Source organism: Centroberyx gerrardi, chromosome 5 (genome assembly GCF_048128805.1).
Source record: "Centroberyx gerrardi isolate f3 chromosome 5, fCenGer3.hap1.cur.20231027, whole genome shotgun sequence".
Lineage (NCBI taxonomy): Eukaryota > Metazoa > Chordata > Actinopteri > Beryciformes > Berycidae > Centroberyx > Centroberyx gerrardi.
In genome coordinates, this window is record NC_136001.1 from 12,705,020 (window position 1) to 12,718,534 (window position 13,515).

Consider the following 13,515-nt stretch of genomic DNA (forward strand, 5'->3'; position numbering starts at 1 on the left):
TTAAAAAAGAAAATGCTCTACCAAGTCTGCCTATCTGAAATACACTACTTCAGTCATAAAGAGAAGTAGCGATTAGATAAGTGACATTCAGGATGGTTAGTTTACGTCCTTTATAATCGGAGCAGCAAATGCATGGAAGAAAGGGAGACAAATCTGAATCTATGTTTGAATTATTACAACAGCCATTGTTTATTTGGAACATTAACAACTTGTTGAGCTATAAAAAAAAAAAATACTGCATGCATGATTTCATTAACATGAAAGCCAGAGAGTGCAGTAGTGGATTTCAATCATCACTGCTTATGGAAATTGACCAAACAAGACACGTCATCTACAAAGGGTCAACTTTTCACCCCCATATTTCATCCCTTTCATCGCTCTCCCGCCCAGTAGCAATGCTGTAATTAAGAACACTGAGTTTCCATTAACTTCTATAGGAGTGGCAGGTCCTTGAGGGACTTGGTGTGTAATGTACATTAGCAGTCAGGTGTTGCAGGCAGAAAGGTACCCCTGCCATCAGCACTTTGGTGTTACACCCAAAACTGCTGCTGTTGCAGAAAGTGGAAGCTGGCACTGGGGTCAGATTGTAATAACAGGTACCTTATTATACGCAACACCTCCGTGCATTTACATAACATACAATAGCAGACATAACACCTTGAAGAGGAGGGAGGCTGTGTAAATGAAAAGTCCTTTCAAGGTGGACGCTTCTGATTAAAAATGATTTCTAAAACTTCAATGACTTCTGGAGGCTTTGAAGTTGAAAGGAAGAGTATATAAATGTTATAGCCTCTTTTATTAGGGCACAGTCCTTTGCAGTTTCCACTTCAAAATAGATCAAGAGAGAGAAAGATTTGTCTGAATAATAGTTGCAACCTCCCTCCCAACTTCCCAGGCTGTTGATTTTTATCAAAAAATAGATAAGAAAAGAAAGTATACCTCTGTAAAATCAAATGGCATATTAGGTCAGGCTGTAGAATCCAAATAAAGATAACATCTTGGCAGAATAGTTTGTCACAAAAGCTGAGACAGTTCTGGAAATAAATTAAATGAGTTATTATTGTCCTCTGATGGTTTTCATCCAGATCTGTAGACTCAGCGGAAGACAGGTTGAAAAGCATAGAGCAACTGAAAATAATGATTACAGATTACACTAATCTACCCTAAAAGGTGTGTAAATGCTATTCAGTATTACAACAAAAGGTGTTTATGCCCCACAACATCCGTGAGTAGCACTCCTCAGGAGAGCAACGAACCAAAGTGGGCAATAACCCTCTTTAGACTGCAAAATGACATTTTCCCTGCCTGCTGCCCCACACAATGGAAAATGACAATCGAGCAGGCCTTGTGTGTCAGCTCGCTGTACGAGTGTCTGCAGTAGCTCACAGCTGAGTGATAAATTATAATCCAGATTCAACAATAGGCGGGTTTTGAAAACCAGATTTTGTATGCTAGAAACCCTGGTTGTTACATAAGATGTACAGACGTAGATAACAGAGGTTGAGTGCTTACACGATTGTCGAAGGCTGAGTCTGAGAGCACACTTGTAAATGACAAAACGCCTCGCGGGATTTGGTAACAGCCATCGAAACGCAAAATCTGGATGCTCCTAATGAGTTTAGATTGAGAAATAGCCAGAAACAGATGGAATGCTTGTGCATGTATTGAATCAATGACCCTGTGGGGGATAGGCTCGATGTTTATTGAAAGCGCCGCTTTTCTATTCTCATTCAATTGGCGTTTCATTTGTTCATTTGTGGACTGGGATTGCAGTCACCACCAGCCTCTGCTCTGACAGACACAGAATGAGGGGGAGGTAGAGAGAGGTAGAGAGAGGGAGAGAGAGAGGGAGAGAGAGAGAGAGAAGTAGAGAGCGAGAGAAAGAGAGAGAGAGAGAGGAAGAGAGAGAAAGAGAGAGAGAGAGAGATAGAGATAGACCCTGCGTAATGGGCTGGGAGCCAGCGGTGTGATGATTTCCCCAGAGAATGGGCCACCGTGAGCAAAGGGAACACTGACTGCTGCACAGCCACAGGTAGGCCAGCATGGCACCACTGAGGTAGGGAGGAACAGCTGCCCAACGGCCCCCTGGGAAGTGTAGTCAACCCACCGAGTGGATGGCTCAGGTGTGCTCGACGCACAACAGGACCCTTCAATACAGCTGCCATAGGACCTACATCACAGATTCACGGGCTCCTGCTGCCCTACCACTTACCACTAGCTTTTCACCAGACTAGACCAGACCAGACCACACTCCATAAGCCTCTCTCTCTCTCTCTCTCTCTCTCTCTCTCTCTCTCTCACTCTCTCTCTCTCTCACTCTCTCAATCCATCAGGAGCACTTTGTTCACATGATCCACTCAGCTCTGAAGCCTACTGCACTCTTCTCCTTTCAAGCAATATCCAAGCACCATGTCATTGGACATAAAATCTCCTGAAGCCACTCTTAAAACTCCTTCCTTTCCCTTCTTCATTCATCAACCTTTCCTTCATTCTGTTCTTAATTACTTCCTCGACAAATAATTTTTTTTCCCCATTTCATCTATCCTTGTGCACTTTTGCACATATATTCGTTTGCATATATTTCTCATTATTTCCCTTACATCCTCTTTACCCCCCCTCCCCCTTCTTCTTATTTCCATCCTCCTACGGACAGCTCCTGAACTTGCTGAGAACAGCAAAGGTAGCAATTTCTCTCTAATAGATAGAGAGTTTTGAGGGGAGAAGAGTAAAAAAAGGGAGGGTGGAAGCTAGTTCATACCCTTGGCTAGCTGCAGGGAAAAGAAAATGAAAGAGAAAGAGGGCAGAGGAGTAGGGGAGGAATGTGGGGAGACTACATACATTTGACTAGAGTTGCAGGAGAGAGAAAAGGAAACGTCCAGGCCCTCAGGCTTTGGGACACTGCCAACCTGCTTAGGCTGACAAAACCAGTGTCATCTTTTAAATCACTTCTTAGAAGAATTTTTTATGGTTGCCAGCAGGGCAAGCATCTACATCTAAATCCCTCTGGATCTGCTGAAGTCGCTAAGTGACTGTGGGATTTTTTATTAAGTGCATGTTGAACTGGGCATGTCTGAAATGCCTGCGATAGTAACCTTTATAGGCCAGCTGACAGCGCTCATGTAAGATCATGTAAGACGCAATACTGTGTGACAAACACTGTTCTAAAATCATTCAAAACTATCACTTAACATAAAACTAACCGGCTTTACAACCTTGCCAATGTACAAAACTCACTGTAGGCCTGAAATAAGCTGGCCCCCATAAAAGCTTAATGGATTACCACTGTAATTACAATCAATGCTTACAATAAATAACTCATCTAGACAAATGTTTGACACATGTAATGATACATGTATATATGACATGTATATGATATGGTATGTAAAGCCCTTTGAGACATGCTCGTGATAAAGGGCTATATATATATAAACTTGACTTGACTACATCAAAGTAATACATTACTTTCTTCATCATGAAAGCCTTAATGATTTAGAAAAACATAAAGAAAATAGAATTCTAAATAAAATAGTCTATGTAATACTATGCTATTCAAAACAATAACAAACTACTCTAACGTGTTACAACCTCATCAAATATTCTCACCTAATACACACAATCAGTTATTAAAATGATTTATTTATACTGAAGATTGACCCATGCAACTGCTCAAGAACACTTTATTTTCACACATTGACACACTTTTAATTAAAGCTATCTACAGTAATCACTACATTTCACTGCATCATAATAAATGAGATTATCAATACGTTTCGTGGTTCTCTATGGCCAACCTATTGATCATGTCACTCAGTAGCCCGCTGTTATCTAAGACTGTAAACAAATGACTTGTAACATCTTTCTACTCCAAACCCTTCCTTATCTTAGTAAGTGGTGTTACTAAAAGATTAGAGGTGTTGTCTTTATCCATGACTGTCACAGAAAAAAACACTTGTTACCTTATTTGCCAAGACGCTCACAGCTGCCAAGCATGTAACAGGCGCCAAGCTAGTTTTCACTTGCTTGCATGCAGGCTTTTATTTAATTTGTTTTTACCTTATTTTATTCTTGTTTTATTTGCCTATTTTTCTTTTTCAACCCTGCTTTTGTAATTCAAGCCAGAAATGTTTATTGTTTATGCTCTTGGCTTTCATTTATTATCATTTAAATATATGTAAAGTGCTTTGTAACTTTGTTTCAAAAAGTGCTATGCAAATAAAGCTTATTATTTTTTACTTTAATATAAATGAACGGAGCAGTGGAGAGGAGAGGAGATGAGAGGAAAAGAGAGAGGAGAAGAAGAGAGGAGAGGAGAGGAAAAGAGAGAGGAGAGGAGAGGAGAGGAGGAGGAGGAGAGTAGAGGAGAGGAGAGGAAAGAGGAGAGTAGAAGAGAAGATAGGAGAGGACAGGAGAGGAAAGAGGAGAGGAGAGGAGAAAAGAGGAGAGGAGAGGAGAGGAGAAAAGAGGAGAGGAGAGGAGAAAAGAGGAGAAGAGAGGACAGGAGAAAAGAGGAGAGGAGAGGACAGGAGAAAAGAGGAGAGGAGAGGACAGGAGAGGAGAGGAGAGGACAGGAGAAAAGAGGAGAGGAGAGGACAGGAGAAAAGAGGAGAGGAGAGGAGAGGAGAGGAATCCAGGCCTGAAGTTTTATTACTATGGAGGCAGAGACAGAGGAGTGAGGCGGAGGAGAGGACTAACAACAGAGGGGGAGGTGGACTGGGAGCTTGTAATGCCGTCTCCACGCTCCGCTGGCCAAACAGGAGCTGATAGGGCAAATGTGTTTCTGCTCAGGTGTGCTGAATTATTAAATAGACAGAGAGAGGAGAGGCCAGTGAACATCAGCCTCCCTGGCCGGCTGTGGATTAACCAGTCACTCAGCGGTCAACACATTGTGTGTGTGTGTGTGTGTGTGTGTGTGTATCCATCAGTTATCTGCAGCCAAATGTGTCCTCTGTGGCGCTGAAGGCTCACCACCTCAAAATAGCCAGTACATGTGTTACTAGAATATTCTAGGATAAAAGACTCCACAAAGCCTGATGCGTTACCACCAGTTGTGAAAATCTCGTTTTAGCTCCACTATCAAATTCTAGGCTAAAAGTCTCCCTATCCACCAATGCACACGACCTGATGTACAGTAGTGCTATTAAATTCGGGTGAGCAGAGCGACTGGCTTTGGATATTAGGGGAATGAGAGTGAGTGTGTCACTGGGGTGATGAAGTCAAAAATCTATTTAGGTCCGCTACCAAATTCTAGGCTAAAAGTCTCCACTAGGCCTGCTAGCCTGTTGTCTTAGCTAAGTGGACAATATGTGAGCTGTGAAATCTCCATTTAGCTCCACTATGAACACTGTCAAGCGCACACGCCGCTGTAATATATAACATGAATTGACATTAATCAGGATACAACCTCCAGGAGGCTGCTGCTGAGAATACTGATTTGATGCACCGTTCTAATGAGAACGGGAGGAAGCGAGGGAGCGAGGAGGGGAGGGAGGGGGGGAAGGAAGTGAGGGGGAGGGATCATAAAACACCTGGAAGGGAAACGACATTACAGCGGGGGAACATTACACTGTAAAAAAATAAGGGGGTGGAAAGTGTACTGAATAATTTTCCTCAAAAAGAAGTGCCACTGCTTCAGTTAAATCTGAGTAATTCTGGGCAAGAGCGCTCATCTAGAAAACTAATAGAAAAAAATAAAAAAGAGTAATTCACTACTCAAGAGCAGAAACGTGTGCATTGTCCTGTATTGTGTTTTGTTTGGTCATTGCACAAAACATTATGGGACACACACTATATATTGCATTGGATTTTTTGGGGGGGGGAAAAGAACATAAAAAGTCATTTTCTGGCTGACCAAAGTTTGCGCTTTGGTCAGCCATCAGTTTTCTCATGGTGTCATTTACCAAGCTGCTATGAAAGGCCTCTCATGGGGAAAATCAGAGAGGAGAAAATCGCCTGCAGATTAGCTCTGACTGGTTTCCATCTTAACCTGGGCGACCTCCAGACTGCTCCCTCATGTCTCACGCCATCGAAATCTCTAATCTTGGCTTTCACACTGCGACAAAGAAAGCCTGCTCCTTCGCTCACACACACACTCAAGGGACCGATGATGAAGGAGAAGGAGAGGCGAGGGAGAGGGAGGAGAGCGAGAAATAGAGAGAGAGACAGATATGGCGGGGGAGAGAGAGAGAGAGAGAGAGAGAGAGAGAGAGAGAGAGAGAGAGAGAGGGATCGTTGTCGGAGCGATAAAACGCCACAGGCTGCCTTAATGAAAAGCCTCTCGTGGCGATGGAGAGATTGCCTGTGGAATGGGCTGCTGATTGGAGAAGCAGCAGCTTGGTGTAGCGTGCAGACTAATTAAAGTATTGAAGGGGTCGGGGTGACACGGGGAAGATTAGACCTGCTCCCAGGGTTAGCAGCACTGCGGAGAGCCAGACAGATACGCTTTACATCGGGGACAGCGGGGAACGCTGGGATCATCTGGGAATACAGCACCAGCAAACATTTTGACAGTGAAGAGACGTTGAGACGACGGCCCGCACCAGTGTTCATATAGCGGCAAAATGACAGCTGAGACGACATCCGTTAGCTGTCCATAGCTGCTGCCTGCCTCGTTTCGTGAAAGCAGGACATAAATATCTCTCTCATGTCAGTTCAAAACAGTTTCCAAAGCTGTTTAATTATGGATTTTTACAGTGCGGTAACATCATATTGTGAAATTTGATGCTCATTTGAGTTGATGTTGAACGTGCATGTCATGTAAACCGAAGGGGTTGGACTTGGCCACCTCCTTTCCACCTGCCAAATGCTTCCTTCGAGCCATTAATAGGTTCTATTCTATTCTACTGTATTCTATTGTATTCTGTTCTGTTCTGTTCTGTTCTGGTATGGTATGGTATGGTATGGTATGTTATAATTTTAATTTATAATTATTTATAAATAATTTTTATGCTTTCATTCATGCCTTTTTTATCACTCTATTCTCTTTAAGATAAAGGCCTATGGGTAGTAATCAAACGCCAATGTAGTTTGTACCTATAATGATTATCTCCACTGCCAGTTTAGAAAATGGCTTTACACTCAGGATATACTGTATATTCACAGGACCCATCTGCATTCATACTTGAAACATACAGTACATCAGATGGTACACTGGCATCCATGGTTGTCAGTATTCTGCATCAAAGTTAGAAAGGAGAGGGAACGGAGAACCTGATTGACTAAAAGTGGAAGACATATATGAGGAGCAAAGAAAATATGGGGGTGGAAAAAAATGTCAGGCCTCCTCTGATTGGAGAGCCAGGGAGACAGACTTGGTCAAAGGTCAGACAAAAGCTGTCAGTTGTCACAGCTCCAACAGCCACTCTGTCAAAACAGTGTTGTATCGTCTGAGTTTGCAGAGTTATTGAGAGAGTTTTTATTTTTAAAAGTCAATGTGAAATATGTTAATATGTGAATCAGTCAATTTTCCGCAAGTTTGTCACTCTATTTATTACTTCTTTGTAATTTTTGCATTGCTTCTTAAATGATTTGCATTATCATCTCTTCTCATTTCACCTTTACTATGCTGCATCTTATTATGCTGCTAACACCCCAATTCCCCACAGGATTAATAATGTATCTGCCTGTCTGTCTATCAAATGCTGTGAAAAAGCCTGAAAAGTATTCTCTCTCCTGCTGGCATCTCACCATCCAACTGCAGAAACTATCAGGGGATGTTGTGGAAGGTACTCATTAGTGAGTGGCATTTAAGATGCAATCCAGTAACATGAACAGGAGATTTGTAATATAAACAGAAGTATGATTGACAAATAAATTTTAAGCTGCTGGAGTTTTGCTAGCTCTCCAGTGAATGTTAAACAACAAAACAAGCCAAAACTGAACATTTATTAAGTATCCATGACATAATCTAATATAAAGTACATATATAACATAACAGCTATTCCTTGGCAATGTGAATAACAACCTTTCCCAGGTGAACAAGCTGTCCAGGATACACATGAGGCAGTCTGAGTTAGAAGTTAGACTGGTGAAACGGATCATTTTTTATCAAAGATAATTCATGTATAACTGCTTTTATGAAGAATAACCTTCCATTGCCAGAAATCGACCTAATTTATTTTGTGCGTGTGGACAGCTTAAACTATAATTTATGATGTGATCACCATTTTTATTGTGGCCAGTAATGTCATCTCTTACCTTAAGTTGTATTAAATTGGTACTGCAGCGACATTAAAACTCTTCTGGCAAGCAGCAGCATAAATAGCCGATAGCAGTGTGTGTACTGTATGCTGTTTTTAGTAAAACTTGAAGTAAACTGCGAGGCATCAAATGCACATTTTAAGCATATTTTAAGCATATTTTAAGTGTTTACACATTCTTCTTGAATTTACAATGTTATGAGCTTGTTCTTACGTATACAAGGATGCCAGAAAGTATTTAGCCTCTTAGTGCTTTTGTGTTCACTGCAGCATATTATGTTGTGTTCTGATTAAAATAATTATAATGCACTTGTAATGTGCATATACTGTGCTTATGATGGCATTTAATGCCTAATAAGGACTATCTCAAGCACAGCGTTACCTCGTTCATTTATCCATTGGTTGTCCATGCTACTGTACACCAAAAAAATAAATAAATAAATAAAAAATACCACTGACCCAACTGTATGAGGAGTGTAATCTAAACACGCAGAGTTGGGGAGGTTTAATCTGTTACAAATGATTGATTTGCTGTTTAAAATCCCCATCACTCATGTAATCTACTGCAATATAATTTGAATATAATTTGAATGCTATTTTCACCATATACAACCATGCTGATGTACTTATTTCTTTTATGTAATACCTTGACAGGTTTCTTGCGTGATGACTCAGCCTCGTTGTTCTCGGCCTCCTCGTGCTCCTTGCTGCCTTGGGGCAGGTTGGAGTAGTTGGCCAGGCTGCTGAGCAGAGACGACACCATGGGGCTGGTGTCCATCTCCTCCTGCACACATACAAACACACACACAGGGAGACTGGAGTCAGTATTCAGTATCCTTCACTATGTTTTTAAAGGCATTTTCTGCAGGGGAAAATGGGGAGGGAAAAGAGTCGAGATACTCCAAAGGCTGTGAGCCGAACCTTAGTACAAGTATGCATTTTAACCCGCTGTACGCTGTACTTGATAACATTGAGTGTATTTAGTGAGTGTTGCCTTGGATTACAGCATGTATTTAACTTTATTGGGTAGTGTGCTACATCCTTGTAGAACTTCCCATCCATCTGGAACAAAAACCACAAGAGGGGAATATGCACTTTACAGATTGGAACTTTTTTTTGTTTGTTTTTTGTTTCAACTGGAAGGCCCTTTGAGAACACAATGTAAATACATTTGCTCTGGGCTAAGGTAAATGGCTTCGTTGAAGCCCTTTCCTGTAGCAGTTTGAGATTTGCTTGCATTAACCTGAGGTTCCCACTTGCCCTTCACACAGTAATTACCCTCATTAATCGATGTCAGAGCCCCTATTCAATCACTGAATTGTGAGAGTGTGTGCATCTGTGTGTGAGAGTGCTTGTGTGGCATAGTCCTGCTTCTTACTATCAGCAACATTTGCACAATCATGACTGTGTGTGTGTGTGTGTGTGTGTGTGTGTGTGTGTGTATGTGCACTGTATTGTAGTATACCTCAAACAAGGCCATGTTCTTGCCGTCATACTGCTGGCTCTTCTCTGCGGCAGCATCACTGCTGTTGATGAAGGGACTGCTCTCCTTGGGGTTATTGTCACCTGGAAGAAACAAACACACACCTCCAAGGTCAGACTGGAAGAAATAAAGTATAGCATGAAAGCACAGTAGCAGTGAGCGTAATGCACGAGCCAGAGAAGAGGATTTTCATGTGTGGGATAACGGCAACTCCCAAGAACAAACTGCAACGTTTTTAATGAATGGTGGTCTTATTTTTTGTTTAATCAAAGAAAGACAAGCTTGACAAACTGACAGAGGGCTCAAACACAAGGATGTCTGCAAGGAAAGGAAGTGACGTTTGCAGTCAGAAATGCAGAGATACAGAACTACAACTAATGGTGTGTGCATTCGCAATATGTGCAGTGCTATACGTCCCATATGTCAAAGGAACGAAGGCAAACTGGAACTTCCCATTCAGCAAATGACTGTGACAAGTTTGAACAATACTGTAACACAGAGGAATATATAACAGTGTTCACATGCTCCAACACTCAACAGCTTTTTGCCCTCAAAACACAGAGTGGTAGAAAAAGTGTGATGTTATTTAGGTGACAGCCTGCTGTAGGCTTCAAGACTCCATCGAAAAACATCTGTCTACAAGTTTGCAGTTTCTGGCGCAAGGCAAATCTTCAAAACAAACAATATCAATATAGTGTATGTGGGGCAGCTCCCATAAGACTCTAGGAAGACTCACTGATTTGGCGTTGTTTCTAATTCCATATTATCTTTCAAGCCAATGGCAATGGCTATTGACAAACCCGATTGATTTCCATTTTGGGTTTAAAAATTCCAAAAAACATCAGATGTAGATCAATCTATTTTGCACATAAAAGTGTTGAAACCCAGTGCGAATATCCCACTTATATCACTCATGTGCATTACTCCGGTTCCTCCAAATCAACTTCTCTGTGATTCTTTTTTTGCATCTCACTGCTGACAGACATAACCCGTCTAAGTAGATCTAGTGCTTGACCTCTTTCCTGGCCAGACACTGTGGTCTAGAAAAGTGAAATTAGAACCAGAATCAGTACAGTAAAGGTACGGAAATGTTGTGTTGGTGGCGACAGCATCACACTGTAAGCTGTCTTGTTTGTGCCTTGCCTTCCCCCCCCCAGCATTCCTTCAGGGAGACGGCAGATTGCTCTCCCTCTGGCCCTTGGTCTTGTCTTGGACTGAACACTGCGAGACCAAGTTATTTATAGCCAGGGTGCCGCAGCCATGTGCCATGACGCTAGGGCATCGCTAACCGCCTGCCCCTCCGCACATACTACAGACACAAGAGAGATAGGGGGAACTGAGAAAGCGAAATTGGGTGTGCATTCAGGGCACGAAATGAGCACAGAAGGAGAAAAAGGGAGAGAGAGAGAGCGGAGGTTAATACAAAGAGAAAGAAGGCAAGAGAATGAGGGTGCAGATGAGAAGATGGAGACAGGCACAGATAGATGGGGCAAGAGCAAATAGTGACAAGGAGAGAGATATGGGCGCAGACAGGCAAAGATGAGGCGGCCAGACCTGAAATGGGAAACCGGAGGGGTGGGGGGGTGGCGGGGTGGCGGGGAGGGGAGGAGGGGGACACTTATGTCTCTGGCTGCAAAATGTAAAAGCTTCTGCTGCACTTAAGGTTCAGCTCACTTTGACCAGCCAGGTTAAAACATACACCCTGGTTAAAAGGGAGGCCAGGGCACCACATATAGAGCTTCCAGAACATGCGGCTTGCTTATTTATGTTTTTTTTTTACTATTTCTACCCTTTCAGACCAAGCAGGGATGATCCATAATGTGTCACTACGATAGAAGAGTGCTACACGCTTCGCTGGAGGTTAATACCAGACTTGTTTTACACCGCAGCGTTGAGATAAACATCTGCGAACACAGACGAACAGGCGAACAGAGCGAAACGTATGTACTGACACATGCATTTAAACACACACACACACACACACAAGCAAGCCCCCCCCCCCTCCACAGTTCTTCTTAAAGGATCAAAGCACATACACACATCAACATGCTTACACACACACACACACACACACACTCTATCTCTCTCACACACACACACACACACACACACACACACACACACACACACAGAGCACTTCTTAAAGGATCAAAGGGACAAGTGATCTCAAACACACATATACACTGTGTTGTATATCTGAAGGGCTAATGCCCCAAAGACGACTTTTCTATCCTATCACTTATCTCTCCACGGCCCATTTCTCCTGAAAGCCTAGTAATTAAAACTCCATCATCAAAGGAATGATGAATACCCCTTTTTAGAAAAATGACAGTGCCCAGAAGAGTTTTGCTCTGACCGCATCCCCCAAGCAGCTTATCCTCCTTCAATCTGATGGGATCCATCCAACAATGGCTCTCGCTATCAAAGCCTCTCACTATCTACGGTCAAAATCCACAGCTTTACTGTTCACTGAGCATGCGATCTTCTTCCAAATCCTCAGCATGACAACATACAATCTATGCTATGCTCTTGTTCTCCTCTAGTACAAGCATCAGCTGCAGCTTACTGTACAGTGCATGCACTGGAACATGTACGTAAACTCATACTGGACATGCATTGTATATGAAATACAAACCTTCTAGCATGGAAAACTGTCACGCCTAACAATAAAACCGAACCATGTGTTTCACAATTGAGATACGTTTACCATGTTGCATAATGGCTTTCCCAACCTGCTCATTATAGTTAGTGTTTAATGTTCAAACACAGCTGTGAAACTGCCTTGTTTTTGTACCATGGGAGAAAACAGTATGTGTGCTCATAACCCAACTTTGACAACTTTGAAAGTCACATTTTAGAAGTGTGATCGGGAAAAGGCATCATTACAGATTCACGATTCTCTGTAATGCAGGGAGGAATGTAATTCAAGTGAGATCCATTATGGTGATGTCATCTGGCGCCAAGCAGCCAACAGGTCAGTCGACTGACTTTTCCATTATGCCTTATTAATGACAGACAAGGTGTCTGGTGCACAAAACCACTTTGGAGGATGTCATATAGTGCTGGCAGGGGGCCCTTGACAGAAGCCCACCCTCCCACCACCACTCCGACACACAAAACGCAAACATGCCCATCCACACACACACACACACACACACACATATCATTAAACACACACTCCTGCTGCCATTCAATGTCACCTCCGCCTGGCACACATCTGGTTATCAGCTCTGCAGGGTGCTGGATAGAGGAGCTGGAGGGTAATTCTAATTCAGTGGAGGACCAAGATAATGGCCCATTGCCAGTTATCTTGCTAGAGTAATACAGTAGAGTACTAATAGTACAGTTATCCTGTTACGGTATTACAGGGTTTTAGCAGAATCAAAGCTGCACTAGGCACTTTCGCACGTTGGCAATCCCCAAATGGCAGCGAGAGGTAACGGTTTGAAATTTAAGGATTTCAGTACCCAGAAATCAAGCAACGCGACCTCGGCAAACAGCACGCGGCACGCTTACCGAATGTTTACCAAACTAAGCGGTGTGACTGCTTTAGGTCAAAGGATGACAAAGGGATAAGAGAGGCAAAAGATGTAACATGGATGAGTCCAGCTTTCTCTGGACAGTGTTCGCTCACTGCTGTTTAGGAGACATTTTTGTATTTCAATCTGAAGTTTTAATTGGCACTTCTTGTACACAGAGAAGATGTCCTGCCAGTGACCATACCTGACACCAGAATTTCAATTTGGCAAATGGGATGAATCTATGGTGTCTCAATTAGGGGGGACAAGACGCTCTTCTCTGTTACAGCCCCATTTTGTGATTTAGGCTCATAAGACG

At 42.6% G+C, this 13,515-nt stretch overlaps 1 protein-coding gene across 4 annotated transcripts in view; it reads right to left on the reverse strand.

Moving 5' to 3' along the window:
- Positions 1 to 13,515, reverse strand: part of slc12a5a (solute carrier family 12 member 5a) — a 139,559-nt gene that overhangs the window by 32,986 nt on the left and 93,058 nt on the right. For 3 of the 4 annotated variants that reach the window (XM_071903776.1, XM_071903775.1, XM_071903774.1), the window contains exons 2-3: positions 9,661 to 9,761; positions 8,842 to 8,979 (exon numbers count right to left, since the gene is read on the reverse strand). In XM_071903776.1, the coding sequence (XP_071759877.1) occupies positions 8,842 to 8,979; positions 9,661 to 9,761 (239 nt within the window). Of the gene's footprint in view, positions 1 to 8,841; positions 8,980 to 9,660; positions 9,762 to 13,515 lie in introns of those variants that run through there. The other variant, XM_078283443.1, reaches the window with a different exon arrangement.